Consider the following 26,035-nt stretch of genomic DNA (forward strand, 5'->3'; position numbering starts at 1 on the left):
GGGCCTCCAGTTAACTGGGGGTGGCTGAACTTTGACACAGGGACCTCGCTCTTCCTAAACTGGCACCTCTGCTGCTGACTGATGTGACCAGGAAGAGTTAGAAAAGCATGGAAAGATTTATGCTAACCGGTTCTAGTGAGAAGCTCTGCACATAGGTGGTTAGGGGTGCCTTCCCTTTTTGATTGGTTGACGGTGTGGAAGGAAGGGTGATTGATTCTGTTACTGAGTGACTTAATGAATGTCTGTGACATGCGCTGCCAGGTCCTGGGCTGTGATCTGGGGTAGCCATTGAGGCAGGTGGTTCTTGTTCTGGGAGCTTACGGCAGTGAGAGAGGGCGACTGAGCAGGCAGCCACGTCTGATGTTTGAAATGGGGTGGCAGCAGAATCTGGAGTGCTGAGGTGTGCAGAGATTGGGCACATGCTTAGATTTAGAGGGAAATGATCCCTCAGTTGAAATCTGAAGGATGAGCAGATAGGAATCAGGGGGAAGGGCAGCTGAGGATAGAACTGTCTTGCTACACTATCTCCGTGCCCTCGACTCCCTAGAAGGGCTTTTTCTCTGCAGAAATAAAAGCTCAGAGGTGAGGTTTCCGGGAAGTCAGAGATGAGTTATCTACAGCTGGCCTGAGGCAGGAAACACACATTTTCCTTTCCTCTCCAGCCACCCTGCTTCTGTTCTTGGGGATGGAGAGGTGGCGTGAAGGAAACCCCAGAGATTTTCAAGGAAAGAGGAGGTTCCAGGAATTTTGCTTGATCTCTGACAGGGCTGAGGTGGAACATCCTCCTCCTGAGTCAGCTGGCTGCCGGAACCCCAAAGGGAAATCCACCCCAGGTTTTTCCATGTCTCTCTTAGGGTCTGTCTACTGGGGTGGGAGCCATGGCTGGGGAGGAGCTGGGGGAAGATGAGAAGGGCTGACAGAGGACGCCAGCTAATGTGAGGCATGGTGGAGCCAGGAGGTCATGGTCATGGCAGACACTTGGCATGGTCCGCGAGCCCGGCTCTTCTGGGGGCTTGGTGTGTATAACTCTGTAGGACTCCCCACAGCCCCACGGGAGATATTCGACATCCCCATCTTACACAGGAGAAAGTGCGCCCCAAGGAAGTGGAATGGCTCACTGGGAGTCATCTGGCCTGGGCTGGGATTGGAACCCGAACCTTCTGGTCATGAGCAGGCTTCAGGAGGAACACAGGACTCGCCTTGTGAGCACCCAGGCATGAGTTCCCAACAGATCTTGAGGGAAGTGGAGGCATCTTCTTCAGAGGACCCCAAGTGGGCAGGAGTTAAGATGTGGTCTTCTGCAGGGTTTTATTCTGATAGGCTGTGCCTGCTGTGGTTGAGAAATAGACTTGCCTTGGAAGAGAAGAAGGGTAACCGGAAGAGGGAAGTGGCAACCAGAAACCTATGGGGCCAGCCCAAGTGGGGCATGGCCTACATGTTTAGAAATCTGGACCCCCCCCAAAAAAAACTCCAGGTTTCTGGCCTCTCTGGAAAGTTCGGATCTGGCAACACTGGCTTGGACCTGACCGTGGACACCAGGCCTGGCTGCTGGTGCTAGAGGGGTTTTCACCGTTTATGCACCATTTCCCCACACTCACCTTCCTGGCCTGTTCCTGTGGGCCTGGGGCACCACTGCCTAACATCCATTTGAACACTGAGCACCATTCTCCTCATTTGCAAAGCGAGAATCAACTCCAACCTGGGAGGCTCTTGGAGAATTCAGGATATTATGTGCAAACTGCCCAGCACAGCATGAGCCACAGAGCTAGGAGCTCAGTACACTCCCACTTGAGGCTTTGTCCCCGTTTCCCACTGTCCCTACTGGGGTGCAGACAGCAGAGAGCTGGGGCAGCTAGTGTCACACCTGAGTCACCAGCTCCATGGTCCGCAAGGGAATGGGCCAAGGGAGTAAAGGCGTATTTTCAAGTGTCACTGCCTAAGAGATGCTGCCTTCCTGAACCTCGTGCTGTTGCTGAAGTGAGGTGGGGCATCTTCAGAGAGTGGAGCCATCAGGTTGGTTGGCCACCACCCGGCTGCCGTGTTGGGCACGCAGGGACCCCCTGCTGTTCCTAGATTTTTTTTTTTTTGATGTGGTCTGAGTGGATCCCATAAAGGAGCCGTACTTGGAGGGGCCTGGGACACCCCTACTTGTTAACAGACAGATACATTGATATAGCCGTCAATACTGCTGTCCCTCCTCATCCTGGACGACCATCCACACTGCCTCATCCTCTTAACCTCACCTGTCAGGAGGAGCACAGCCAGTGGAGAGATTTGCTTCCTTGGATCTTCCCTTGTGTGCAAGGGGGATTGCAGCCCGGTGCCTGAGATGGTTTCTAAGTCCTCTCTGTCCCCGCCCAGCTCAGCCTGTGTCCCTGCACATTTCCACCCTCGGGAATCCAACGTTGTTCGGGCCTCCTTGACCTTCGAGCCCACAGGCATGGAGCCTGCTGAGTCGTCAAGATGGCAAGGAGTGAAATTATGTTTCCGTATAAATAACAGGAAATCCCATCAACTGGAGTGGCGACGTGGCTGGTCAGGCTGGGGGCAGCAGCGGTGAGATAATACAGGCCAGTGAGTCATTACCCCTTTTTTCCCTCGTGTGGCTCCTTTTCACTTCTGACTGAACTTCAGGCCGTTTCCCTTTTTGGTTGGGTCCCATCCCATGAGTCTCAGTTCCCCAGCTTCCTTCTCCTTCTAGCTCAGTGGCTTGTGGTAGGGCTGGTGTTAGCAGAATTCTGTTTTCAAATGAAACTAGGTATGGAAGTTCAACATGTCGTTTCACCGACCACAGGGAGCAGCCTGGGCCAAGGGGTTGCTCTCGTGTCAGCCCCAACCCCAGCAAACCTTTTCTCTAGCACTGTCTCCAGTGTTCCACCTTTGAACCCTTTGCTCAGGACGGTCTAGCCCTGATAGACTTCCTCCTTTATGATTTTCCCCAGTGTCCTTAGTTCCAAGCTCAGGAAATGCTGGTCTTGGCTGCACTGGGAAGAAAATGCTGAGGAGCTAGAGGAGGGTGGAGTCCTTAGGGATGTGGGCTTTGGAGTCCAGCAGACCCGGGTAGAACGTGGGGCCCATGCTTGCTGAGCCTTGCTATGTGCCAGGTGCCGTTCTAGGAACTTTGTGGGATGTAACTCATTTGGCCTTTGGGATAATCCTGTGGAGTAAGTTCCCTTATTATCCCCACATTCTGACTGAGGAAATGATGGTGGGAAGGAGCAAAATGTTTGCTCAGGTTATTGCTCACGACAGCTTTGAAGCAGCTATGGGGGTTCAGACCCAGGTAAGCTGCCTCCAGGATTCTTGCACTCAGCAAGATGCTGGGCTCAGTGTCCTTGCATACTGAAAGCAGAGGTATCACTGTGGTTCGGGCTAAATGTAGAAACACATGTTATTGACCTTGGTGCCTGGCGCCTAGCAAGTGCTCAGTAAACTTGAACTGGAAAAAAAATCAGGCTCCACCCTAGGAGGAATCTGTTTCTTATGCCTTATTATTTTATTTTATTTTTGGTGAGTAATTGCTTTTCTGCTCGCAGGGAAGAAACCCTAGGAAAGAATGGAAAAAGTAGATGGGAGGCAGCTGAATTCTAGGCCTCTGAGCCTCACGGGAACCTAGGTGCTCAGAAATGGGAATCAGAATTTTCATCTTTTTTCACATCTGGGGAACTATAAACCATGTTCTTTTAAATTTGTCTTTCTCCTGCTTTTCTCTTCTTTCTTGTGCTTTTCAAATTAAGTGGGCAAACTTAGTGTGCCAGATTATGGTGCAGGAAAAGTATCCCTCTGTGATTCTGGTCTGTGTGTCTCTGATGCCTTGATACTTTTTTACTCTCAACTTCTGAGGATAGTTGTTGATAAGATGAACCTCCTGTGCCCTGGGGAGGAGAAAGTCATTGAGTTCTGTCTCGTCCTTGTCTCCTTGAATCAAACTCCATGTCTAACCCATAGCAGGTTTCCAAAGAATTAACTAGTGGGGTTTCTGCTCTCAGTTTTCTTTCCTTTTTTTCTGGTGACGGGGAGAGTGTGTCTGTTTCATGGGGAAGCATCTGCCAAGTTCCCCTGGAGATGGCATCATCAAGACAGAGGTGTGGGGACCCCTTCCTCTCAGTTCAGCTGAGGCAAGGGTAGGGTTGTCCAAACTTGGTTTCTTTGTACACCAAGTACAAGCAGAATGGATTAAATGGGGAGTGTGGAAGTGGCCCTGGCCCCCTTTTCTCACCTCCTTCTGTTCTCTGTCACCTTAGGACAAAGGTTCTCAGGTGACCAGCCTGGATGGGCAGGTTCCCAGGGCTTTCTGTCACCCTGACCCCAGCCTACTTCCTGATGTGCCCTGCTGGGGACTCCCTCCTACCATTCCTTCTCAGGCTTCAGGCCATCCATGGTGACCTTGGCAGTGATTATTGTTCATATTAGAATCTTTGGGACTTGTTTTTGAATAGGACTCTATTCATGTGGTTCCAACCGTTAAACCTCTAACAAGGTACACAGTGGATAATCTCTCACCCGCTTCCCAGAAGCCCAGTTCCCATAACCTCCTCCTCAAAGATAAGTATTGTAACAGTAGCTAATAATTCCAGAGTTTCTTCCTGCCCTTGTAAGGAGCTCATCTGGAAACACAGCTGACAACATGGGTCCCTATATATGAGGTCCCTAGCCTGGACTTGGGGGTCTGATGGGGTGGGATATCTGTTGGCCAGCATCTCCCTCTAACTTCAGGAAATACCGTTTGCTAAAGTGTTGCCTTGTTTAAATTTCAGTGACAGCTTCAACCTTCTCCAATTCCTTGCCTGGGGGCACCGAGAGGACACCCGATCCAGTGCTTTTATATGCGATTTTTAAAAACACATGTGTTTTTTGTGTTAAAAAAAAATCAAAGTGTCATCTATTTTGGTTTGAAAGGCCTACTGGAAACCAAATTATACAGCTCATCCAGACTCAAACAGCAGGTTGTCAGAGCAGAATTAACCAATGAATTTCCAGGTATTATGTAAATAAAAATACGTATTCCTGTTTTTATCCTCTCTTTCCACAAGGCCCCTTGGTGTACGCACTATTCTACATCTTATTGTCTTTATGCTTAATATAACTTACATATTTTCATATTGTTGCTTACAGTACTTCTTGTTTTTTTTAACAATTGCAAAGAATGCCATTGTATGGATGAACCATGATTTTTAAATTAGCTCTTTACTTGATTCCTATTTGGCTACAGTGAAAACTGTGCATATATGTGGTGACCCTGCCTCATAACCTGCTCAGACAGAAGATAGTGTTTTGTAAGGGATGGGGCAACACGGCATATTGATTTGCCACCTAGGACAATAAAGTCTTGACATAGGTTATCAGATGGGTCTTTTTTGCTCAGATAACTCTATCCATCACTCTGAAGAGGGTCTTGAACTCAGGGTTGGTTAATAGGATGAGCATGTGATTCTACTGTAGTCCACTACATTTCAAGTGTCTAAAGCAGGTTCCACCTCTGTGTCTGGCTCTGGAGTAGTAAAGAAGTAATTGTCACAGTATCCGGATGGTAGAGAAGTTCTCTTCCCATTCCACTGTGTTCTTGTCCACATCCCTTCGCCCCTGGGACAGCTGATTCTAGCTCCAGGGCCCTTTGGCTAAGTCTGTCTTGGCAGTTGTATCAAATCCATTCTTGACTTCTTTCCTGTATCAGCTGATCTGACCTACAGCTTAGCCTTCCTGACGCGCTCTGTGGTTTGCTTCAGCCCTGGCAACCATGAGTGGGTGCTGCACCCACACACCCCATAGGGAGCAGCTTCTTCTGCTCTCCCTGGAGGGAGCCAGGGAGGCTGCTGGGGATCTTCAACTGGGTGGCATCACACACTCCCTGAGTACCACTGTACATGTCCCAGGACAGCTGTCACTTATGAAGCCATGTCCAGCTCCAAGTCACAATCATCATGCCAGCCAAGATCCTGCCGCCCTGTTGCTCCAAGAAGTGCCCTCATTCTGGATCTTGAAGGTCTCTCCTTCTCCTTGACTGCCTTCTCTTTCCATCTTTCCAACAGCACCAGGGGCACAGTGCTTTCTGAGCCCAGGTTCCAGGACCCCAGTTCCACAGTGTGTCCTTAGCATGGTGAGCGCCCAAGCCAACCTTGTAAACCTCCACGGCAAGGGGCCATTACCAGGACTTGTTTTTCTACTTTTTCATGAGCTTGGCTTCTTTGTGGTTTTGAGACTTCCCAGTAGCCACCATGGCTTTGTTAAGAGGTGTTTCTCTCTCCTGTGGTCAGAAGCAGACTCCTTATCTCTTCTTCCTCCCTCTATGTGGGGCTGTTTCCTAGGGTGCTGTTTCCTGTCCTAGCCTCAGCCTGGAAGACCAGCAGGGACCCACCTGCTCTTAGCGCAGTGACTTTGGATGAAGATTTCCCCATCCCTGACCAGATCCGGGAGAACCCCTGGGGTGTGTGGAGAGGGTAGCCCTCTAGGGACCTGCCATTAACTTGAATCTCAAAATGTTCCATCTACCATGGGACATATTTTCTGCTGAGGCAAAAGGAAGATATTTTTCTTGTTCAACACGTGTTTGCATCTTTCCGGGGCTCACTCTTAAAATTTTAGATCATGAGTGTTTCCCTCTTTTCTCAGTATTCTTTTGCTTGTTTTCTGCACATAACAACATCTGGCTGTAACAACCTCCCGTTCAGCCTTCAGTGACATGTGCCAGCATGTTTTGGGGAGTTAGTTCATACTCAGGGTTGTCAGAAGTTTGAGCATTTGCTCTTCGAGACCCAGAGCTGGTGGGGTGAGCAAAGGAAATCATTTGAAGTCGTGATGATCTTATTCCCACAAGAACACATTGGACCTTGGGAACCAGTTATTCTTGTTTTTAGCTTCTTCATCTTCTCTGGATTGATGTATCGACGCAACAGTAGGGATGATCCCTTTATTTGTCATAGGGAAATGAGATCGGATGCCAAACTCCCAATTTTTTATTTTCATTTTTTAGCACTTAAGACTTTGGAAATACCTTGTGAGTATATTTATTGAAATGCTATTTATCTCTACCCCTCTCCACACACATGAATAGAAACATAGAGACTCCACAGGGGTCTTGTCTGTCTTGTTTACCTTTGTACTCCTGGTGCCATGATGTTATGTGGCAAATACAGGACAGCGCAGTAAATGTCTCGCCTGGGTCAATAGAATCTCTGTTCTTTGTGGTCCATTTTGAAAACGGCCTCAGACCCTCTGTGATCAGTGGTGAGACTGCCCGAATCATGGTGCCCAGTTGAATGTCAAGTCTGGGTATCTCCGATGGATTTGGAGGAGAGACAGATGGGGTTATGGGAAAAGATGTTGCAGAAGGTCTGGGCTCCAGTTTTGGCTCGGCCCCTATTTGGGGCACGTCTCTGAGGCCCAATTTCTTTATGGGTACAGGAGGAATAATAATTACACCCTCCCACATACACACCAAATCATCGGTTAAAGAATGTGTGAAAAGCACGTCTTACACTATGAAGGGCTCTATAAACGTGGAAGGTTGCAAAATGCTGTGTCTGTCTTCTTGCTTTTTTCTTTTTTCTTTTTTTCACCAAAGTCGGGTGTTCTGGCCTGCCCCAGCTGGCTCTGTTAGAATTGGGATTTCCTGCAGCTGCCCTCTGCTGACGGTCACCCTTACAAAGCAAACTAATGAGCAAATCTCCTTCTAAGATTTCACAGCTGTGATGACCTTGGGGATGGAGGTCATTACTAGGACCCAGGAAGGTGCCCTCCCTGCTCAGGCTGGGCCTCAGCCCTTATGCCACTGGTGAGCACATTGTCATGGCCCTACTTTGGGAACTGGTCACTATGAGCTGTATCACCGAGGCCTGCTTGACAGTGTTTCTCTCTCCCCAGGCGCCTGCTGAAGAGTGAACTTGGGTCGTTCATTACAGACTATTTCCAGGTAAGCTGGGTGCATCTGAGAATCCATCACTATCACACATGTGGGACCACGTAGCTGAAGGGCCATGTACTCTTCACCTGGGTGTTCTTCAACACCCACACCCACATACACACCGCGCCACGCAGGGCTGCTGCTGCGAGGGCACCAGGTGACCCCTGCAGGTAATGGAGACTCCAGCCACCCCCCTGCAGTTGTGCTCGGGCTGTTTGGTCCCAGAACCCCTTTATGCTCTTAGAAATTGCTGCTTATTCAGGTTATGTCTGTCAGTCTTTCTCATACTAGAAATTAAGCCCAAGAAGCTTTAAAATATGTCTTAATTCATTGAAACCGATTACATTGTCATAAATATCACTTTTATGAAAAACAGCTTTTCCAGAATTAAAAAATAGTGAGAGGTTGGACACCGTCTTCTGTGTTGGGAAATCTCAGTGCCATCTGGCTTCCTGGAAGATGGATGGATTCTCCTGTCTGCTTCCCTTTCAGTCTGTTGGGAATAGTGCAGGTCACGTGGGCTCTGGGAAATTCCACTGTGCCGTCAGGGAGAGGCAAAGGCAGCTAATAGCTGTGACCATGTGGGTCCCTTGAAAGGTCTGGAGGAGCCCCCCAGGGCCCCCAACCACACCCTGAGAATTCCTGCTCTCAGGGTATCCCCTCCCACTCCTGTGGGTGACAGCTAGTTGGGTGTAAGAGCATGTGCCCTTTAGCCAGCTATTTCCTGTCACAGGCTCCTGGGCTGCTCTGTTGAAGGCAGGATTGGATTAGACGTCAATCTTCCCTCCTGCCTACACACTCTTGTGGGGCTAATGAGTTCAAGGTTCCAGATCCATTTAGAGGATCATTTTTAATCCACAGACACAAGCTGCTTTCCTGAATAACCCAAGGCGAGTATTGGGGGGGGGGTGCAGTGGTGGAGACATGAACAATGGTGACTGAGTGGGTGACACTTCAGTGAAGTTGGAGTCCCCACCTCTCACTGTGTGCTGAGTGGGCTGGAAAAGCTGCTTTATCTCTCTGTGCCCCAGTTTCCTCATCTGTGAAACAGGAATAAAATACAGCTTACCTTATAAGGTTACTGTATGGTTTGCATGCAATAACACACTTGAAGCCCTGGGCACCTAGCATGTCAGGAGCTGAAGCTAGTGATCAAGATTATGGACCTTTGAGGCAGACTACATGAGTTCAGAGCCCAGCATAATTGTTCACTAGCTGTGTGGCCCTGAGCAGGTTGCTTTACCTCTCTGTGTTTTAGTTTCCTTTTCTGTAAAAAAAGGGGTAATAGGACCTAACCTTATAGGGTTGTGATAAAGACTAAAGATAAGTTATTTATAAAGTGCTTAGTTACTGCCAAAAAACAGGAGAGAGAGTAATCATGTTTATTATGTGAGTCCTGTGTGTGTGTGTGTATGTGTGTGTATATGTGTGTGTGTGTGTGTGTGTGTTTTGTACCAGGGATTGAACTCAGGGGGACTTAACCACTGAGCCACATCCCCAATCCTTTTTTAAAATATTTTATTTAGAGACAGAGTCTTGTTGAGTTACTTAGGACCTCACTAAATTGCCGAGGCTGGCTTTGAACTCGTGATTCTCCTGCCTCAGTCTCCAAAGCTGTTGGGATTATGGGAGTGTGCCACCGTGCCCAGGTTAACGCCTTCTTTTTAGTGGAAAAATAAGAGCAGTGCTTAAGGATCTTGGTTTCAGGTGGGTTCCAAGTGGAGCATACTTTTTAAGACAGTTTAAAGACATTTCAAATTTTAAAAAACAGTGCAGTCTCCATTATATTATTTTTCTTTCCAAGATTCAGGAAGCTTAAACTTTTATGTACACTTCAAAAGAATGACAAATATCAACCAAAAACTGCCTCCTCTAAGTGGAGACAAACCAGGACCCAACAGAAGCCTGGGGTTTGATGGGGTCAGACTCCTGTGCAGGGGGAGAGAAGCATGAAGAGGAAGAACCAGACAGAGAATTAGTTGCAGATGTGAATCATTTTTGCCCTTGACCCGGAGGTCAGCCTTGGGCTCACTGCCTGCTGCCTCTGTGGATTGACTTCTCATCCAGTTACAGACAGTGGTTTTTCATTGTCTTGGAGGGGCCCTCTGGGCTGGGCTGCCTTCCTCCTTGACCTTTGAAGGAGACGGGTTTGGTGTGGTTTCAATCAGGTTTTAAATGTCAGCGTCTCTTGGCGTTGGGGGCTACCCTAGGTCGGGTGGGGAGGGATGTTTGGGTGGGGACTTTATCTGGGAAGCCCTGAGGTTTTTTGGGGGCGGTTAATACTGCTTACAAAGCATGCCAGGCATTGAAAAACTAATAACCACTTGTGACTTCCTATCAGGGGCTTAATCAGAGAGGCTGCTTGGTGAATATCTACCAAATCTCTTTCTGGGTGTGGGGGTTGGGGGCTGGGTTTAGTAGGGTTTTGTTTTTTTTTAATTATTATTTTGGGTACCAGGAATTGAACTTAGGGGCACTCAACCACTGAGCCACATCCCCAGCCCTATGTTTTATATTTTATTTAGAGACAGGGTCTCACTGAATTGCTTAGTGCTTTGCTTTTGCTGAGGCTGGCTTTGAACTCACTATCCTCCTGTCTCCGCCTCCCAAGCCTCTAGGATTAGGTGTGCACCATCGTACTCAGCATGGTTTTTGTAATTTTGAATCTGGGATTTTTCTTATTTAAGGAAAGAAGGCTCTTGAAGACATGACTTTTTCAAAATGTGGGTGCAGAACCTTTGGTTGCTTTTTAAATATTTGGTTCCTCACTCTCTGTAGAGTGCATAATAGATTCTTAGAAGAGCAGGGAGGGGCTGTTTACCAGAGATTCCCCAAATGATTACAGGTGACACAACACACAGTGGCACTGGATAATGTTAGAGTTTGTGTTTCAAAAGTATTCCCATTTTAAAATTTTCCTTTAGCCCTTATGATTGTGCTGGAGATTCTTGGGCCGTGTCATGTGTCTTGTGCCCTTCTCTGGGACTCAGCAACCTCCTGTGTTTAAGGAGGGAGTAGGAGCAGGCCTCAAATGTGGTGCCTGTGCTAGGGACATGGTCTAGTTAGGATTTTGTAACATTATTTGTTTGCATTAAGTTGATCATTGAATGATACTGTGCTTATGGTAAATGACGTGCCTACAATTTCCTTTTAAAACACAGTGACATTTAAAAAATGGCTTGGTGGTGCACACCTGTAATCAGCTTTGTAGGAGGCTGAGGCAGGAGGATTCCAAGTTTGAGGTCAGCCTGGGCAACTTAATGAGACCCTGTCTCAAAATAAAATAAAAAGGGCTGGGGAAGTAGCTTAGAGATAGAATGTTTCTGGGTTCCATTCCCGGTAACAACACACACACACACACACCCATGCACGCACATACAAAGTGAGTGACTGGATTTAAGAAAAACAGTATGCAAAGAATAATAGGGTAAGTGGCCCCGACTATGGCCCCATATGTGGAAGTGGTTCAAGAGAGTTGGGTTAGAGCCCAGGGCCAGGTGCTACTTGAAAAGGAGCTGGTTCAAAGCCATTCCCATTTCAGGAGAAATCTCCATGTGAGGAGGGCAGTCCAGGCTCACAGGGGCAAGCTGGCCTTCAGCTACCATTGAGAGTGTCAGGAAGGAAAGCTAATAACGGCTCGGGAAAGAACTTCCCCCAGCAAGAGGACAAGAGGAAGGTGTAGGGGCAGAGGAGCAGCAGAGCCCAGGGTGGGCAGGGAAGTCACCCCAACTGTGGATATGGCTTCGTGGGAAGGTGAAGGATGGGTGCTGGGCTCCTCAGTGCCGATGGGTGCCCCCCAGGCTCATGCATTCAGCAGTGAGGTCTGTCCCCTCTGGGACCCGCCTTCCAGCTCAGCTCACCACCTGCAGAGCCACAGAGAGGCTCTGCGCATTTTCATTTTACAGTTTTAAAGAAAGATTCATAGAAAGAATAGCCGCCTGTGAAGAATAATTAAAATGACCTGAGGTGAGGGCACGGGAAGCAGGTAAAAAAATGGTACTTATCTTGGGTCTGCACACAGAGAAGTCGGGCTGTTTGATCCACAGAAGCCTGGAAAGATTTCCACGAGACACTGGCTGGAAAAATCTCTGACATTTCCAGTATCGATTTTTTCTTTTCCTTCTGTCTGTTTTGAATTGTGCCCGGAAGGAAAATTAGGGCTTCCAAGTGGAACTCTATATCCTAGCGCCAGCTCCGGAGGATAATTGGTCCCTTATAACTTTTGAAACTGATGATGTGAAACGTTCTGCATTATTATTATTATTTTTTTAATTTCCTAGCTGGGTATCTTGGTGCTTCAGGCATGCGTTGTTTGTTAAAGGCCTCTCTTCTGCCCCAGAAAGTTCCAACCCTTTTGTTGAAAGTAGAGTTTTGTTGGTACAGAAATTTGTGTAGAATCTGAGTGAGCTAGTTCTAGGAAGAAGGGAAATTTAGTCAGCCATTTGCCAGTAGGTCATAGGTGCCATGTAGTGTGTGGTATATGTATGTGTGTGTGTGTGTGTGTGCCTATGTGTGCATATATAACACATACAAAAACATATAGTATTTTTTTCAATTTGCTTCTCACATCTGCAAGAGTCCCAGGAAGCCAATTTCCCCTGGCTCATCAACACCAAAGAATATTAAGGACATATGGCATCTGGCATGGAGCTAAAGGAGGAGACCCCTAGGAAGCATCCTGGTGACCATGGAGTTAAAATTGGAGACAGCACAGGGGTAAAGATGCATCTTCATGGGTAACGCACAGCACAGCCTGAATTGAAGAACAGGTTGGATGGCAAAGATGTAAAAACAGGTCCAGCAAAACCCTCGCTACAAAGCCTCCCTGTTCACGGAGGAGGAGGCGAGCAGTACAGGCAGGATCTAATCAGGGAGCTAGAAATACTGAATTCTACCTCAGAGGACACAGCTGCCTCCGATGGCTGTGACTCAGGGCCCCCATTGAGACACTCTGGCGGAGGGGAGAGCCCGTGGTTGTTGGTGGCCAGGTGGAGGGGTGAGACGGGCGGGAGAGGCTGCTCAAAGACATAGTGCTACCTGGAGGAGGAGGTGTTGGAGCACAGCTGCGACCCACTGGCCTACTGGAACCTCAAGCGGTCATCCTGGCCTGGGCTGTCCACTTTGGCCGTCAGATTTTTTGGCCCTCAGAAGTTACCATCCCTTCGGAAAAGCTGTTCAGCACGCCCACGGAGAATGGCAGCTTTGGCCAGCCCCGGCTCATGATGGAGCATTTTGAAAAACTTATCTTTTTGAAAGTGAATCTTCCCTTGATCTACTTTCAGTATTGAACTCACTCTCGGCAGTGCTGGCTGGCTGTCGTACTAGGGCTGTGACCTGCCCAACAGGGCCATGTGGGACACCAGGCCAGCATCTGGGGCCACCTGCCGGCTTGCACCGTAACATCACACGTGCCTTACTCCTGTCGGGCCAGGTCACAGCATGTTGGGGAGCCCACTGGAAGCAGCCTGTCTCGTTGGTTATGAAGTGGGGTGATTAGGTTTTAATTAATGACTGCAATGTTTTTTAAAAGTCAGAGGTCAGAAATGAGTTTTCCTTGAATGGAGACAAGATGTAAACAGTTTTATCCTGTAGGCTTTTTGTTCAATTGTGTAAAAACCATGAACCAGGTATTGTTTTTTAGTTAAATATTGCTTTAATTGCAACAAAACAGCTTTTGTGGCTGTGAAATGAAACCTGTAAATAGGAGGTGGAGCCTAAGCCATCCTGATGGGGACAGGCTCTTAAATGTGTTGAGGAGTGGAGAGAATATTCTGGAAGCTAACTGTTTACCCAAAGTGTTTGAAAACAAAATTGTACTTGGGTGAGTCATGGAGTGTGCAGTTGCAGTGACGTGGTCACGGACATGTTCCATTTCAGGTCTTTGCATTCAGAGTTGCACAGTCCGTTCATTCACTCAGAGGTCCCCAACTGTCTGTCCTGACTCCTTGAGATCGGAGTCCTGTGCTGAGGATTCAGCCAGTGCAGAGTGTGGCAGTTGACCTCGTCTGGTGCCTCTGACCGAGCGTCCCTGAGCAGTGGAGCTCTGTGTGTGCTGACCCAGGTGCTGGGGACCACAGCCGGGCCCTGGAGGCTGTAGTGACCAATGGGGGCATCTGGCAGGCTACAGCGGTGAGACTAGCCTTAGGCATTTAGATTTTTCCTTTTTTATAATAAGGGAAGATTCAACCATCACTGGGGTATTTTAGAATCCCGAGGACATCAGAGTGAAATTATCAGTTGTCAGATTCTTTTAAGTGTTTGCTTTTAACATCTGAAAAAGGTTCCTGTTCTACGTCATTTCAGACCATTAGGTTTTGTGGGTGAGGCTACTCACTCCTCTGCCATGGCCCCCTAGGAAACTGTCCTTCTATTAATACTGTAACTACGTTCACTCTCAATTTGAGTAGACTTTGCTTTAGTGTATTTACAAATGATGGTTTCAGTTTCTAAAATTAAACTTTTTATTCAAAGTTAAAAAAAAAACAGATCCAGCATAAGTGGACATTCCTTGTAGGGACACAGATAGGACTCAGGGCACATGGGGTGGAGAGCAGACAGAGTGGCCAAAGTAATTTCCAAACACAAGTTGAGCAAGGGAGAAAAATGTTGGCTCTTCTTTGATCAACTTGGGAAGGCTTCTCTAATAAGCAGGATTCCCCCAGTGGAAAAAAGAGGTCATTTGGTGGACTCAGGGAGTGAGGGGAATTCCACATTTGCTCTGTTTTGAAGGTAGAATTGGGGCCCATATACAATGGGGCTGTGGATGCACAGAGCTGGGCTCCAGCGAGAGGATGGGGATGGGTGAGCCTTGTGTTCTATTTGAGTGAGAAAGTCATGAAGGTTGCATTGTGGATTTGGACAGTACTTGGAACCATCAAGGTCTGGTGGAGGCTGTAAACTTTGAGGTGGCCCAGAAAGTTCCCATTGGCCACTGGAGGGAGAAAATGGGATTGAGCTCATCAGGGCTGAGAGGGAGCTTACCTTGCTTGCTGGTGGCCACCCATCCTTTAGAGGCTGCCCACCAGCCAGCAGTCACTTAGAGGTGGCTTCACTGTGCTTAGTCTGCTCAGCAGTTACTTGAATTTTGAGCAATTATTTGCAATTTTTATTGAGATTTTCTCATACTTAATGAAGCTAAGTGGGAAAATGGGTCTTGAAATGGACAGACCCGGCCTTAACATGTTTGAGACAAAGGTGAAAATCAATAGGCACGCCGAAATGTCAAATCTTCCGCCTCACTGCGTTGAGGTTATCGCACATTCAATTGTGAGAGAAAGGAGTGTATAGGTACGAAACGCTGAGATGTCATCCAGAGATGGGCTCCGGAGACAGGTGATTAGGGAGTTTACCGTGCTCTGTGGAAGGGACTTCCCCTATATCACGTGAGTGTGTTCTTCCATATCAGGATGTATTTCAGAAACCCATTATATATGAAATTGGCTGATTTATTGTACACCAGGCAAAGAATGGCAAGATCCAGGACTAGGGCATCAAGGGAGAGGGAGGCCTAGAAGGTGGGGGGAGATGTTGCAAATCTAGTCCTAAAAAAGAGTAAACCTGCATGAGGAGCAAAGGCTGCCCTGGGAACCTTTGTTCACTCTGGAAAGCCTTTTCTCTGAAGTCCTTCAGAGCTGCAGGGAAGAGAAAATCATAGCAGTGATGTCAGCCGGTGTTTTCAAGTACTCCTGTGCCAGGTGTTGTGCTGAGACAACAGTTCTCAAAGTGTGGTTCCCGGACCAGCAGCTGCAGCATCACCTGTGAACGTGTGAAAAAGCAGAATCTCAGGCCCTCCCTCAGACCAACTGAATGAGGAACACAGGGTTGGGACCCAGCATTGTGGGCTTTCGTGAGCGTCCGGGATCCTGGTGCATCTTGAGTATGACAACCCGTTTGACAATCCTTTATCCCTCCTGACAACCCAGGACGGAGAGATCCTGTTATTATATATATCCCCTTCTTATAGCCGCTTACTAAGGCTCAGGGAGGAGGGGGAGGTTCTTTGAGATCATAGTCAATTACAGAGCAAAGATCCAACCCAGGTCATCTGACCACAGGAGAAAAGCCTCTTTCTTGGATTAGAACATAAAATGTAAAAATGCCCCCCAGGCATCCTTTGAGAAAAGACCCAGGGGGAGGAGGCTCAGGGATTTGGCTTGTTTGTTTTGAGTGTCTAACAAATCAGATATGGTCTGTTTTCCTGATTCCTGATAAAAAAAAAAATAATAATTTTTAGAAGCCCCACTTCCCCCTTTCATGGTGGCTGAAACGGTACTCAGTGGAGAACCAGTATTACTGCTGAGTGACTGATCTTCTCAGTCTCTGTCTTGGGTTTTTGCTCCATCTCATCCCACCCGCCCACACCAGGACTGGTTTATTAAGAACTCTCTGGCCTGGGGGTGACTGTGTTTGTGAGACTTTTATTGCTTGCTTAGGAGGGCGACCAGGTTCACAGGAAATGCAGATAACATTAGAGATCATGCTGGCCTTTCCAAGTCGTGCCGGGTAGAAATGGGGGTGAACTGTGATTTCCATCCCTTGGTCCTTGCCAATAACAGGAACCTTTGAAGACACGGATATCACCGGAAACACATGCCTGGGTGGAATTGTTGGCTCACATATGTTCTCCGTAGGCAGAGCAGCACAGCCACGAGGCCCCTCTGGGGTGGGAAGGAATGTCTTGTTTGGGAATGGGATCCACCTGGGCTGGACACGGAATGTGGTAGTGGAGAGGAGGGCCCTGGAAGAGTCCTTTTGGAGACATGGGAGTTGGAAAGCTGATAGCAGAACTGGGCTGCAGAAAGAACCACGGTGGATGGAAGGCCTGGGGTAGAATCTAGTTATGAGGCCTGTGATGGCTGGGCCAGCTGTCCCCAGGGTCTAAACTGAAGTGGATTCCATCTGCTGCTTCTGTGGACAAGGACACAAGAAACCTCTTCAGGGCAGGACAGCATGATAGCGAAAAGCACCAACCCTTCTGCCAGGTGGGTCTGGAGTCCAATCCGCTGTGTGAACTTAGGCTTGTTTCTTAACCTATTTGAGCCTCGTTTCCCTTAGCAATAACCTAGTTGTGATCATGGTACCCACTTCATAAGGTTAATGTGGTTACTAAGGGAGGTGACAGACACAAAGTGCTTGGTACATATGAGTCGTCAACACAGGATGGCTATTTGCATCTTAGCTTTTATTAATTTATTTTTTGTTTTGTTTTGCTAAGGTAAGCCAGAGGAATATTCTGTAATGGGGGAAATACGTGGATTTGGGGTTCAGAGCCATCTGGGTAGAAATTCGGACCCCACATTTGCTGTCTGCTTCTCTGAGTCTCAGTTTCTTTTGTTAAAAGGGGATAGGTGCATGGTAGAGGTAAAATGAGGTAATGCGTGAGAGAGTGACATTCGGAGCCTGGTAGTGAAAACAGTAAATGACCCCACGGCCATTCTTACTGTGGTCACCATCAGGGCTGAGGCAGTGGACACTGCAGTTGCCGGCAGCCTCGGCATGTAGAGTCCCTGCTCTGTGTTGAAAGTCCCTCCTGCAAGAAGAGGTGGTTGGTACTACCCTCACCCCTCTGTGCTCCCTGGTTGTGGGGGTGTCTGCTTCACAGGAGGTGCATGAGGCCGAGGAGCCCCACCTCACCCCTGCTCTCCTGGTCTCCACCCGGCCTCGGCTTCCCCAGATGGGCTGGGTTTTCTCTCCTCCTGCAGGCTGGGTGGTGGTGGCCGGGTGCCGTTCCCAAGGCGACTTTGTTTGCATTTTTCTAACTGAGCGTCATCTCTCTGTTTACAGCCTACTTTTTTATGTGTTAGAAAAAATGCCAGCCATTTCTTCCCTTCCGGACCACTCTGCCTCTTCATTAAAGTGCTATTTAGTCCATGCCCGAGTTCACTGAGGGGCAGGAGGAGGGTGCCCTAAGCAACGCGGGTCCCTTCCCGAGGCCCAAGGTGTTTCCGAGGTGGCCACTATATAACGTGACTGCTTTTTGGCTGAGGGCTGTCTGGCTGGGGAGGTGATGGGTCTGCAGTTTCACTAGGGAAAAGGGGGTCTTGTCTCACTCTGTGGCTATGGGCTCCCTCACCACTGCTCAGAACCTTCTGGAATCAGCACTTGACAGGGGTGGGAATACTGAGAGGTGGGATCTGGAAAGAACAGGCACTTAGAAACATACAGGATTGCTGCCTGCCCGAGGCCAGGCTTCCTTCCTCCCCTCTCTCTGTCTCAGGACCTGTGAGCAGACTTAAGCCCCTTAGAGGCCTCTGCCCTAGGCACACAGCCAACCCTGACCCTCCCTGCACCAGCATCTAGGCCAACATGACCCTGTCATCACCCAGGAGGAGAGGGACATGGGTGGTAGGATGGAGAGGGGTGTGATGAGCAGGCCCAGGGAGGTCGAGGGAGGCAGGACCATCAGGAGCTGAGGCCCAGCCACAGTGCACGTCGCAGGGTCTCCTCAGACTTTTCTTAGAAAGCACAGACTACAAGATCAACATGTGAGGACCTGGAGCGGGCAGTGGGCAGCGCTAGGCCCCAGATGGGGGTCCTTCAGAGCACAAGGCCTTTGGAATGAGGACCCTTTGGCCACAGGAAACTGTGAGACTGGGCTCCTAGGAGGAGAGCGGGGCAGCAGCTTAAGGGCCAGGATGGGGTAGGGTGGGAGGGGCCCCTCAGGCAGCCAGAGCTGCACCTGTGGGTGCGCTGGTGTGTGGACAGGCAGGGGGCAGCTCGGTCGGGTTGTTGTACAGGTCTGCAGAAAAAGGGGTTGCGGGAAGCGGACTGAAAGTCCTTACTCCTGATAGCCTGTACTGAAATGAAGGCCAAGTCGAGGAGGCTGAGCCTCACGTCCACGTGTTAGAATCTGAGGGAGGGAGACCCTACTTCTATGGCTGGGGATGTGACTCAGTGGTACCAAACAACAACAACAACAAAACCTGTGTGTGTGTGACCACAGGACTGGGGAGAGGGAAGGATGACTAAATGACACCTAAGGCCCCTTCAACCCTAAGCGGAGACTCCAGGCCACAACTGGGACTGTGTCAGAAATGTTTGGACAGAGCGATTGACATCATTGGACCCCTGAGCAATCCTGGCACATCCTGCTCAGCTGTCACAAGGTCCTGCCAGTCTGATGTTGTTGCTGGGGAGTTTTCTTGCTTTCTGACCCGGAAGCTGCCAGGATTCATTTGCTTGGCTGGGGACTTGGGGACAGATTAGGGCTACATCCTAATCCTATCTCTTCTATAATTCTTGGTGAAGGAATTGGTTTTGTTTGCTTTAGCAAAGTCCTCCTACACCATGTGGTTCCAACTTTGATCTGGGATTCCAGCCGCCATCTTGAAACCAAGTGGTGGCCAAATCACTTCTCCAAATTTAGGTCATAGCTTGCAAGTCTCGATAGGATTATGAAGTTCAGTTTATGTGTCCCAGCCACAAAAAGGGGATGGTGTCTTTGATAAACTCTGAGCACATGTGATAAGGTCCATTCATTACTGACTCTCTTTACCTCCCACTTCTTTTGTGAAGTGGTTGGGCTGAGATAGTAACTATTACCATCACCACCACCACCACTGATTACTGAAGACATGAGATACTGTGTGTGGATTTATAATCATTGGTTTGCAAGGACTTTATGACATTGCTGATATTGTGCCATTTTATAGATGAGGAACTTATTACTCAGGGAAATTAAGCTCCAACTCACATAGCTAGAAGTAGCCAAGCCATAGGGGTACCGCTAGATTGGAGGGCTAGCTTCTAACGTTCTGTAGCTCTGTAGGGTGACTATGGTTGAAAACAACTAACTGTACATTTTAAAATAGCTAGTAGAGAGGATGTGCAAGGTTCCTTGCACAAAGTCATGGTAAATATCTGAGGTGACAGGTAGGCTAGTTACCCTCATCTGATCATTACACATTGTACACAGGTATTGGAATGTCACTGTTCTCCAAAAGTAGGTCCAACTATTATGTGTCAATTAAAAATACAAATATATAGTTGAGTGCAGTGGTGCATGCCTGTAACCCCAGCAGCTCAGGAGGCTGAGGAAGGAGGATCCCAAATTCAAAGCCAGTCTCAGCAAAAGCAAGGCGCTAAGCCACTCAGTGAGACCCTATCTCCAAATAAAATACAAAATAGGGCTGGGGATGTGGCTCAGTGTCGAGTGCCTGAGTTCAATCCCTGGTACCCTCCCCCCAAAATACAAATTAAAAAACAGAATACAGTAATACAGTAAGTGGGGGGAAAAAAAAGTAGTTGAGCTGGAACTTGAACTTTCTGGTACCCAGGCTCTTTCCACTGTGCTATGTTCTCATCACTGTTGTGAGAGGGCCTTAGGGTTTTGTAAAGGCCAGTGTTAAAGACCACATTGTTTTATTCGTAAGCATACATGCCCTCGTTGTTCACCTCCCCACAAGCACAGGCCTCCGGTAATCTAAGGAGAGGTGAGTGGAGAGGCACCAGCACCTTGAGCTTCTGTGACTCACAGTGGGACCAGCTGCAGCCCTGGGAGGGTAGGAGGGGGTCTGGGTGGGAAGACGTGCTGGAACACGGAGTAGCAGAGTGGGAAGAGCCTAGCTCCCAGAAGCAGGAAGGTCCGCCGTGTCATGTGGGCCCAGCTCGCTGACCACCAGTAGATGAGGCTAATAGTTCACTCATTCAGCCTCGTAGGATGGAATGAAATGACTTGAAAGAGCCTGGGATCGATGCAGGACCTTCGCCCATGGCCAGCTGCCATGGCAGGAGGACTTGGCTGTCTGTCCACAGCTTCCCCAGGCACTGGGGCACTCACGGACCCCCACTTGCTGCTGCTCAGGATTTTGCATTCGATCTCTTTTGTGCTAGTGTGACACACTCTCAATTTATCTTTTTTAAACTATTTCTGCATATTTTCCCATTGCCTCAAAGCTCCTTTTGTGAGTTCAGATCATCGGGGATCTCAGGACATGGGGTGGCAGCAGTAGTGACTTCAGCAGAGGCTGTGCCGTATCTCTTCCCACGGTGGAGGGGTGGCGGCTGCGTTCGGCTCGGGATCCCTTGCTCGCTTGCTCACTGCTTTGGTTCTGGGGTGTCTCCTGGTTCTCCCAGGCCTTGGCCTTCCAAGAGGACAAAAGCCTCCTTGGCCTTGACTTGCGCTCAGGCAGGCCAGGCCTCTGTTGGAGGTGGAGGAGGGCTGCTTGCTGGTTGCTCCAGAGTCGCCAATTCTTGTGTCCTTTGTTCTCTTTTGGCAGAACCAGCTGCTTGCAAAGGGACTGTCCTTTGTGGAGGAGAAGATCAAGCTGTGCGAAGGCAAGTACAAGGCAGCCTTGGTGGAGTGGGGCCCCTGTGACTCAGCCTTTGATGTTGGGACAGCTGAGACGCTTCTGTCCAAAAGGAGCAGGCTGCACGCGAGTGAGTCACCCTGTCCCTCGGCTCTGCTGTGGCACTTGGGTCTGAGTCAGCCGCTCATGCAGTGCAATCAGAAGGTGTTTTGAAGAGCGAGGGGACATGGGTGGCTGCTCTGGAGACTTTGTTAAGGGATTTCACGGGGTACATCCTGATGGACTTCCTGGAAGATTCTGTGGATTCCGCCATGCTGGTCCCTTGGCTCTGCCTCTGGCTGTTTCCTGTTGGCCTTTGTAATATTTCTTGGGATCCTGGTAGACAGCAGTGTTCCCCTTATTTGGAGGACATTAGGATAAGCAGGCTCACACTCAAAAAATGGGGTGGGATTTGATAGATAAAGGAATTTCCTGGTCTATGCTGATTTTAGAAGCCAACCGACAGGATTGAGAAGAACTGGGAGGAGCTGGTATGAGAGGCAGGGAAGGCCGACCCTGTGCCTGGGCTCCCCCGACCCGGGGCCTGATCTGAGCTCTGACTTCTCGGGTGACATGACAAGTTGCCAGGTTCTCGAGTTTGTTTTCATCCTATTTAAAGCGATGACCTGGGTTGAGGGCTTGCAGGGAGTACAAGGCCCATAACTGGAGTAGCACTATATGTGGCACATAGTAGGATGTCTACTGGGGCTTTTTTTTCCCCCCTTCTCCAGCCTAATGACCTTGATCTTGACTTATAGTCAAGCTGGTTTCTGGATCCAGACCCAATAGGCATCATATTGTCCCTTTTTTCTTCTATTTTTTTAAAGGCCAAATACTACTCTAGCGTAGCTACACTGTGCTTCCTTTATCCGTTCACCAGTCAGTGGAGGCTAGACTTGAGGTGGCTCTGACCAGGAACTCGGTGTGGTTGTGCATCTTGGAGTCTCATGAGTGCATAGGCAAAGGAGGCAGCTACCCAGTCAAGGGGGGGACAAGAAGCATGGTCCCTGGCCACATTCCTCATCTGTCAGTCACTGAGGGAGTTACTCCAAGCTCTTGGAAATGCAGGGAACCAGCCGTATGAAAGAGGTCCTCAGAAAACTTGGACGTTCACATGCCCTTGACAGGAAGTTGACAACTCTCGTCCAGGTCATCCTCAATGTAGAGCCAAAATCCAGAAATGGAGCGAGGCAGAGTGAAGAGATCATCCTGGATCCTGGCCTACTCCCCAAGGCATAGCCAGAGTGCATGGGCCAGGGCGTCCCTAGGGGTCTCCTCTAGTTCCAGGGTTTTGGGTGCCAGGGCCTCTCTGCACAAGCAACGGGCTCCTGGGAACTTCAAGGGTCTTTCCCATCTCCAACTAGGACATCTCTACTTTTATGCATTAGAACCCCAAGAAAGATTTTGTCTGGATAAAAGAATTCTCTGGCTATCAAGCGAAGTTTGGGAAAAACAAATATGATCTCTCCGGTTGCCCCATGAACCTTACTTTATTGCACACCCCTGCTGGATGGCTGCAGAAAGGACAGGTGGCTCTCCATGTCCATTGGTTGCACTTTTGTGGCAGGAGACAGGTGTTCTCAGTGATCTTTTCTAGAGCTTCAGTGACCTTGACCTCAGGAAGCTTCATCTACCTTCCTATAATCTTCTGGGATCTCAGCTCTGGTGGTACGTTAGAGGAACCACTTAGAACCTTCCACTGCAAATCCCCTTCCCCTTTGCGGGAGCTAGGTCCTTGGCTCCTGGGTCTTTTCCCTCAGTCACCTGTTTCCTTTAACTCTTTCTTCCCCGGGGCCTTCCTGTCCTGTTGGCCCGTGTCCGTCTGCTGGTGTTTTTTGTGTTTTTTGAACGCTTTCCTAAACCTTCCTTATTCTCTGAAGTTTGCAGCCAGCAGCTAGGGAGCTGCTCGCTACTCCCTGGCCCAGCTTCCCCGGTGGGCTCAAGGCTCCTCTCACGTGCCAGGCACTGAAGCAGGCACAGCTGGGCCCCGAGGGTCTGCTCCTGCCCATCCAAAGTCAGGAGCTTGTCTGTTGTGGAGGGCTCAAGAGAAGGCCCATCAACGGAGGAGCCTCTTGCTGGAGTTCACCTTAGTTTTAGGAGTAGTGGTGACCTAACATTTATATGGCTCTTTTGACTTCCTGCCTCCACCTGAGGGTGGTAATTGAGTCAATCAGACATTTATTGATGACTTAGTAGATACCGGGTTCTTTGCTAGGTGCTGTGGATACTGTGATGAATGAAACCTCATAGACTCCCATGGAGCTTATAAACAGGTAGTGGAGACAGGTATTAATCAAGTCGTCACCAAATATAGAATTGTGACTAGATAGTACTGTGAAGGCAATCCATCATAGAGGGATTGGAACCATGGGGAAAGAGTTTTCTGTAGAAGTAAAATTTCAGTTAAAACAGAAAGATAAACAGAAGTAGTTGAGGCAAGAGAAACTGCCAGGTGCAAAGGCCCTGTGGCGTGAGGAAGCACAGTGACAGTGAACGGCTAAGATAAAATCCACAAGGAGCCCAAAGGCTGAGGCAGATATTCCAGAGGATGAAGACACAGAGAGTAGGCCACACGTAGACATTTTCTTTATCCGAAGAGCATTTTATTTCCACTTGTGATTAAGTCCCTCTCCGTACTGCTTCATATTTGGGCTAATGGTCCCTCCTTCCACTCACGGGGCCAAGCACCTGCACAGACCTTTACACCTGGCACTCGCCACTCAGTCCCGAGAAGGTTTCTAGAATAGATTTGTTCGTGTATCTGGCACTGTGCCCCACACTGTTAGTACAGCAGTACAGTGTGGCCTGCCAGCTCTAGGGGAGGGGACAGGGAGTGACAAGCAGCTCCTACAAAGTAAGGATCCATGTCCTCAAGGGAGTGGCGGCGCCTGGGTTGCCCCTCCCCCACTGTGTGTCACCTGACCTCAAAGGTCTACAGTCTTTGGGCCCCTGAGCGACTCCTCAGCCCCCCGCCCCCGCTCTCTTCCTTCTCCACAGCGACGGCTTTTATTGTCCATTAAATTAATAGACTCGGGAGGCTCAATCGGCCTTTCAGGACTTGCCCCGTGAAACGAGCGGGATTTTGCCAAACGGTGTCTTGTCTTGGCTGACCCAGTTTCTCTGCCGGGGACGAGCAGACAGTGCCCAGTCAGCTCTGATATCTAGGTCATTTGCAGCCACCGCCAAGCCGGCTGCTTCTGCTAGCACCTGCCTCTCCCGCAGGTGCAAATTCCTCTCTCTGTCCCCACCCCTGTGGCATCAGGTGACACGTGTGCCCCAGCCTGCAGGTGGCACTCAGCCATAGCCTAGGCTGCCTGGTCCCGGGGTGAGTAGGCACAGAATCAGGAGATGGGTCCCGTATTTCCCAGGTGACCTCTGAGAAAATGCTGCCCTCTCATTTACTGTGAAGCCGTGGGCGGAGCTGACAGTTTCCAGAATCCTCTTTCCACCTCTCTCAACTGACAGCTCAATCCCAGAATAAGGCCAGTGTGTTCATGACTAAGAAAACAAAACAATATATGGCTGTACATGTGATTTCCCAGGTTAGGGTGGTAAAGAGCATGGCTTCTGGAATTATAGCTCTCTGCCTTCAAGCTGTGTGACTTTACACCGGGGGGTACTTGGCCTCTCTGAACCTGTGAAACGGGGGTAACAGAGTCTATTCATGAGATAGCTTGTTAATAAGCAACTTAACACACTGTCTGATAATGTAACTATTCACATGATGATAGCAATTATTATGTGATTTTAAATTTTCAGCCACCTATTTTGAATCCAGGGATACAAAGTCATGTTTACATAGTTTGAGTTGAATCTTCCCACCAGTATCAATCCATTTTCCATTGTTACGACAAAATGTCCAGGATTGGGTTCTTTATAATGATAAAAGGTTATTTAGCTCACTGTGTCAAAGGCTGGAAATACAAAATCTGGTGGTCCCGTTGGTTCAGCCTGTGGTAAGGGCTTTCTGGTGGGTGGCATCACAACAGCAGAAGAGATCACCAGCCAAGACAGGAGGGCAGGATTCCGGGGTCTAACTCACTGTTATGATAATCCACTCTGAAGAGAACCAAGTCTGCACTGCCAGCCTGAATCCCTTCCAAGGGCAAAGCTTGCCTGACCTGACCATGACCTTCCACGAGGTCCCCGCTCCTAGGCCAGGGACCCAGACCCTACAGCCCCACAGCTCTGGCCTCCGGGTCCCAACAGCCCCGGCTGCCAGTTGTCCATCACGTAGGACTTCACCTCGGAGGTGGGACTGTCTCTGGCCTCTGCTGGGACTAACCCGAGCTCTCCCTTCCCCTCTCCCCTCCCGTCTTCTCGCCCTGGTGCAGGTGAGAACCTCGTGGAGGCTCTGGCTGACGTCTGGGACCACTTCTTCACTGAGACCCTGCCCACCCTGCAGGCCATCTTCTACCCAGTTCAGGTCAGTGTCACCGCCTCGAGCTCCTGCTGGCCTCTGACGTGGCCTTTGGAAGCTGGGGGGCAGGTGAGCGGGGAGAACCCGGAGGTGGCTGCTTGAGTTGGCCGAGGGTCGTGGGGCTCTTTGAGAGCCCTGGGGGGCCACCTTCAGCCCTTGGAGCAAAGAAAAGCGCCACAGGGCTAGAGTCCGCAGGCTCCTGTTGCCCTCCTGGCGTTGAGGGTGCTTTCATGCTTTGGAGGGGTTTGTTTTCCACTTACTTTCCCAAAGTGGAGAAGCTGGGGGCGGGGGGCTTTTCTTTTTTCTTCTCTTTCTTTCCCACCCCCTCTCCCTCCCTTCCTTCTTTCTCCCTGTCTTCCGTCCTTGCTTTCTTTTTGAAGCATAATTTCTAATCAAGTTTGCTATTGTCCCCGGATGGTGGGGAAGGAG

At 49.2% G+C, this 26,035-nt stretch overlaps 1 protein-coding gene across 6 annotated transcripts in view; it reads left to right on the top strand.

Moving 5' to 3' along the window:
* The window catches only part of Prr5l (proline rich 5 like), a 157,566-nt gene that overhangs the window by 103,690 nt on the left and 27,841 nt on the right, over positions 1–26,035 (top strand). For 5 of the 6 annotated variants that reach the window (XM_058583351.1, XM_058583357.1, XM_058583360.1 and 2 more), the window contains 3 exons: positions 7,861–7,909; positions 21,118–21,277; positions 25,521–25,612. In XM_058583351.1, the coding sequence (XP_058439334.1) occupies positions 7,861–7,909; positions 21,118–21,277; positions 25,521–25,612 (301 nt within the window). The remainder of the gene's footprint in view (positions 1–7,860; positions 7,910–21,117; positions 21,278–25,520; positions 25,613–26,035) is intronic. The other variant, XM_058583365.1, reaches the window with a different exon arrangement.

The sequence above is a fragment of the Marmota monax genome, unplaced genomic scaffold (genome assembly GCF_021218885.2).
Source record: "Marmota monax isolate L192 unplaced genomic scaffold, Marmota_monax_Labrador192_F-V1.1 WCK01_AAM20220418_F8-fsc00047, whole genome shotgun sequence".
Classification (NCBI taxonomy): domain Eukaryota; kingdom Metazoa; phylum Chordata; class Mammalia; order Rodentia; family Sciuridae; genus Marmota; species Marmota monax.